A 3,792-nucleotide genomic window follows, 5' to 3' on the forward strand; every position below is an offset into this window, starting at 1 on the left:
CACCTTCCACTAGCCCAGGTTGCTCCAAACCCCATCCAACCTTGGACACTTCCAGGGCTGGGGCAGCCACAGCTTCTCTGGGCAACCTGTGCCAGGCCTCCCCACCCTCACAGGGGGGAATTTCTTCCCAATATCCCATCTAACCCTACTCTCAGTTTAAAACCATTCCCGCCTTGTCCTGTCTCTCCATGCTCTTGTAAACAGTCTTTCTCCAGTAGTTCTGGCAACTTGTGATTTCCATGAGCCTGGAATCCACCTCCATACCCTGGCCCAGGTGCCCCAGTTTTCCAGGGAATGGGCTCAGAGGGCTTCCACTGATGCATCCTGGGAATTTAGGGGTTTTCTCTCCTGACTCGGTATCCAGCCGTGTTTGGGAGCTGATCCCAAACAGGAGTGGGGGTGATTCCTCCCCCAGTGGAGTTCACCCTAGCATGGAGGGGGTTTTATTGACTCCAGCAACATCACTAATGCACAGCAGAGTTAAATTGAGCTGCTTTCTTGTCCATAAGCAACCGAGGCGTGTTTAAAGCACATAAAAGTTGATGTGTCCTATTTCCTGGCCTCGCTTAAGGAGTGTTGCCGTCCCCATCCCGAGTGTTCCCCGTGGCTCTGCCTCCGTGTGCTTCCCTCCCAGGGACACCTCAGCTGACCTGCTCCAGATCTGCCTGTTCTGAGCTTTCCCTTCGTGCTGTAAAAAAAAAAAGCAGGCTCTCTCTCCCCCTGCAGCATCGCTGGAGGAGCTGCCCTGGTGGCTGTGCCCGTGGAGACCACTTTCCTTCTGGTGGGATCTGTGTGTGAGGAGCCTGTGGACAGTGATGCCAACATGGAGCTACCAGAGTGTAGCTCCCATCCTGCTTTTTCTGGGGTTGTTTCAAGCAGACACAGTGGCCACAGGGACAGTGGTGGGGGTTGGCCCACAGTGCAGTAGGTGAAGAAGTGGCTGGACAGCAGAGGGTTTGATCCCTGAGCTGAAACAACTCCAGAATTCATTTCTTTCATGGTTTTGATATCCAGATTTAAATTGGCTGGGTCTCTGCTAGTGGGGAGATGCCCATCCCAAAGGGGCAGGTTTGGGTCTGGTCCTGGCACCGAGGAGGGCACCAAATGTGCCTCAGCAGTGATTACAGGGGCTCCAAGCTGTGCTTCTTAACCAGGTTGGGTTTTCTCCCGTTGCCTGGAATGAGGCAGCTGCTGGAAGCAGGATTTTCACTGGAGATTGAGACCAGCTCTGTGGGATCAGCTCAGATCAGCAAAGCTGGCCCTGGAGCATGCCAGGGCAGGGCAGAGCTGGGCTGGCCTGAAACCTGGAATGGGGGATAAAATATCCTAAAAACTAGGGGGGGAAAGGGCTGAGTACATTTTTGGTTGTGCCACTTCCTACCCTTAGGGGTGGCTTTGATGTCCCTTTGCAAAGGGGTGGCTCATTGGGTACCAGGGGCACAGCAGGACCAGGCTCAGCGTCTCAGCCAGCTGGGAAGAAGACACTGGAACATCCCCCTCCAATGGGTGAGGGCAGGATGATGCAGGGACTGGTCACAAATGCAGGCTCAGCCCCCAGCCTGGTGCTCCTGGCCACCACATCCTTCCCCCTGGGCTATGACATTCTTTATTGTCTCTGATTTATTGTGTCAGGATTCATCCCCACGGCCTGGAGAGGAAGTTAATTTAGCAACAGCAGGAAAAGGACACAATGACTCAGTGGTGGAGGGGAACTAAAAATAATGAAATATCCAGAGGACCACTTTGTTTCATTTGGGAATTACAGTTACAAAGCACCATCCAGGGAGAAGGCTGGGATTAAACATTTATTATTGCTTTTTTTTCCTGAAAATGCCACATAGACTAATGCTGGGATGCATAATTTGTGTGTTGTCAGAGCTGGTAATTTAACTGGAATATGCATTTTGGGTGACATGATGTCAGCATGACTTGGATGTATCATTAGACACGTAAACACTGTAGGGCCATTGAAATTATTAAGTTGTTGTGCCGTTGGGTCGCACCAGAAATGAGGACTTTTGTTGCTGGTGGGTCACGTTTTAGGGATCACTGGGAAACCGTGGCATGAATCCCACCTTTTAAGGATTCCCTGTAGGAATGTCTGCCCCGAGCTCTGCCTCCAGCTGCCCATCTGCAGCTGATCCAGGTGGTGGGATCTCAGCAAGGAGAGCAGGATTTGTGCACCTGGAGGTCAGTGGTTGTGTTGGGAAGGCTGGATCTCCAGGCAGGACTGCTGGAGGCAGGAGCTGGAGCTGGAAGCAGTGCAGGTCTGAGGGCTGTGAGCCCAGACCCCCCCAGGACCCAGGGCTGGAGTGGTTGGGGGTCCCCAGGTCCTGCACACCCACAGGACGGGGGTAAGGCTGGGTCACTCCTCGAGTTCTGTTGCTTCATTCCCAGAAATTTAGGATTTTTTTTCCACCTGACAAAGCTGATTTAGCCAAGAAACAGCTCCTTGCTGGTGGGTTCTGTGTAGAGTGAAAATTCCATCCTGTGGTTGCCTGAGCAGCCCTGCAAGGGCTCGGGACCACCAGCCTTATATCCCGGGTTCCTGGGGATTTACTGGGATAACTTCCACGGTGAAAAGCCCGGGAGAAAAAGCCCCTTCCTCCTGGCCAGGGCTGCGCTGCCAGGCTTGGATTTTGACATCAGACACCGGGTTTTTTCCTGCCCTTGTGTAGCCGGGGAAGGCTCGGGGCTATTTTTATCCGGCGCTGGCAGTGGCTGGAGGACGACGCGGCTTCCCTGGCCCCGACAGCCTTCGCCTCCCTCTCCTCAGCTGCCTGGGGCTCCGTGACTTTATTTGGGAAAAGCAAGGTGCTCTGGAACAGCCGGGAAGGGAGAGGTGCTGGAGAGGCATCCCGGGCAGGGCCCGGGGGGCTGCGGCAGGTCCCGGCTCTGGAGCGAGCGCCTCGTCCCGCGGTGCCCGGGGAAGAGCCGAGGGAGGACTGAGATGCCCCGTTGTTGCCACGTGAGGAGCCGGGAGCGAAGGAGATGAGTCGGGAGGGAGGTGATGGAATGGGTGACGTCATCAGGAAAGCAGCTGCACCGGCCGGGGAGGGGAGTTATAAAAAGGTAAGGGACAAAAAGGAGCCTTTGTCTGCCCACGGGAGCCCTCTTGGCAGGAGGGCACCCATGGAATGCTGCCCTACACCCTCCCAGGGCTGTAGGATTCTGCCCTACACCCTCCCAGGGCTATAGGATTCTGCCCTACACCCTCNCCTACACCCTCCCAGGGCTGTAGGATTCTGCCCTACACCCTCCCAGGGCTATAGGATTCTGCCCTACACCCTCCCAGGGCTATAGGATTCTGCCCTACACCCTCCCAGGGCCATGGGATTCAGGGGCTGGGGCAGGGAAGTACTCCGAGGTGTTTAATGCCCTGGCACAGGGCAGCAGACCCTCCTCCCTCTGCCTTTCCGTATCTTTATGATGAAGAAAATGTCAGGAGATGTTTCCATCTCTTACCTCGAGACCCTCGGGATTTTAAGGCACTTTGCCACGTGGCTTGAGTTTGAGTAGGGTTTGCATTTACCAGTAAATCCCCTGTGAAGGGAAAGGAGATAAAAACACATGTCGTGGGGTTGTAATTTCTGTTTGTAAATCCAGTAACAGCCCTTGTGCTTCGCAGAGATAAAATAAGGCACTGCCTATGGCTCTGGAACTTTAAATATAGTCATCATCCAAGCCTGGTAATGACAGAGCCTGGCAAAAATAGCCCTGGTGGCCTGGCTGGGTGTCCCAGTGCTCCTGGACAGGGCCTGGCATGGGCTGTGCACCCTGTTTGGTGCTGGG

General features: G+C 54.6%; 1 protein-coding gene across 1 annotated transcript in view; it reads left to right on the plus strand.

Annotated features, from left to right (window-relative positions):
• The first annotated feature begins 2,908 nt into the window (after nucleotides 1–2,908).
• The window catches only part of LOC103763248 (schwannomin-interacting protein 1), a 9,837-nt gene continuing 8,953 nt past the window's right edge, over nucleotides 2,909–3,792 (plus strand). The window contains exon 1 of the mRNA XM_008929990.3: nucleotides 2,909–3,072. Within this exon, the coding sequence (XP_008928238.2) occupies nucleotides 2,992–3,072 (81 nt within the window). The 5' untranslated portion in view covers nucleotides 2,909–2,991. The remainder of the gene's footprint in view (nucleotides 3,073–3,792) is intronic.

The sequence above is a fragment of the Manacus vitellinus genome, unplaced genomic scaffold (genome assembly GCF_001715985.3).
Source record: "Manacus vitellinus isolate BGI_N305 unplaced genomic scaffold, ASM171598v3 scaffold_45_pilon, whole genome shotgun sequence".
Classification (NCBI taxonomy): domain Eukaryota; kingdom Metazoa; phylum Chordata; class Aves; order Passeriformes; family Pipridae; genus Manacus; species Manacus vitellinus.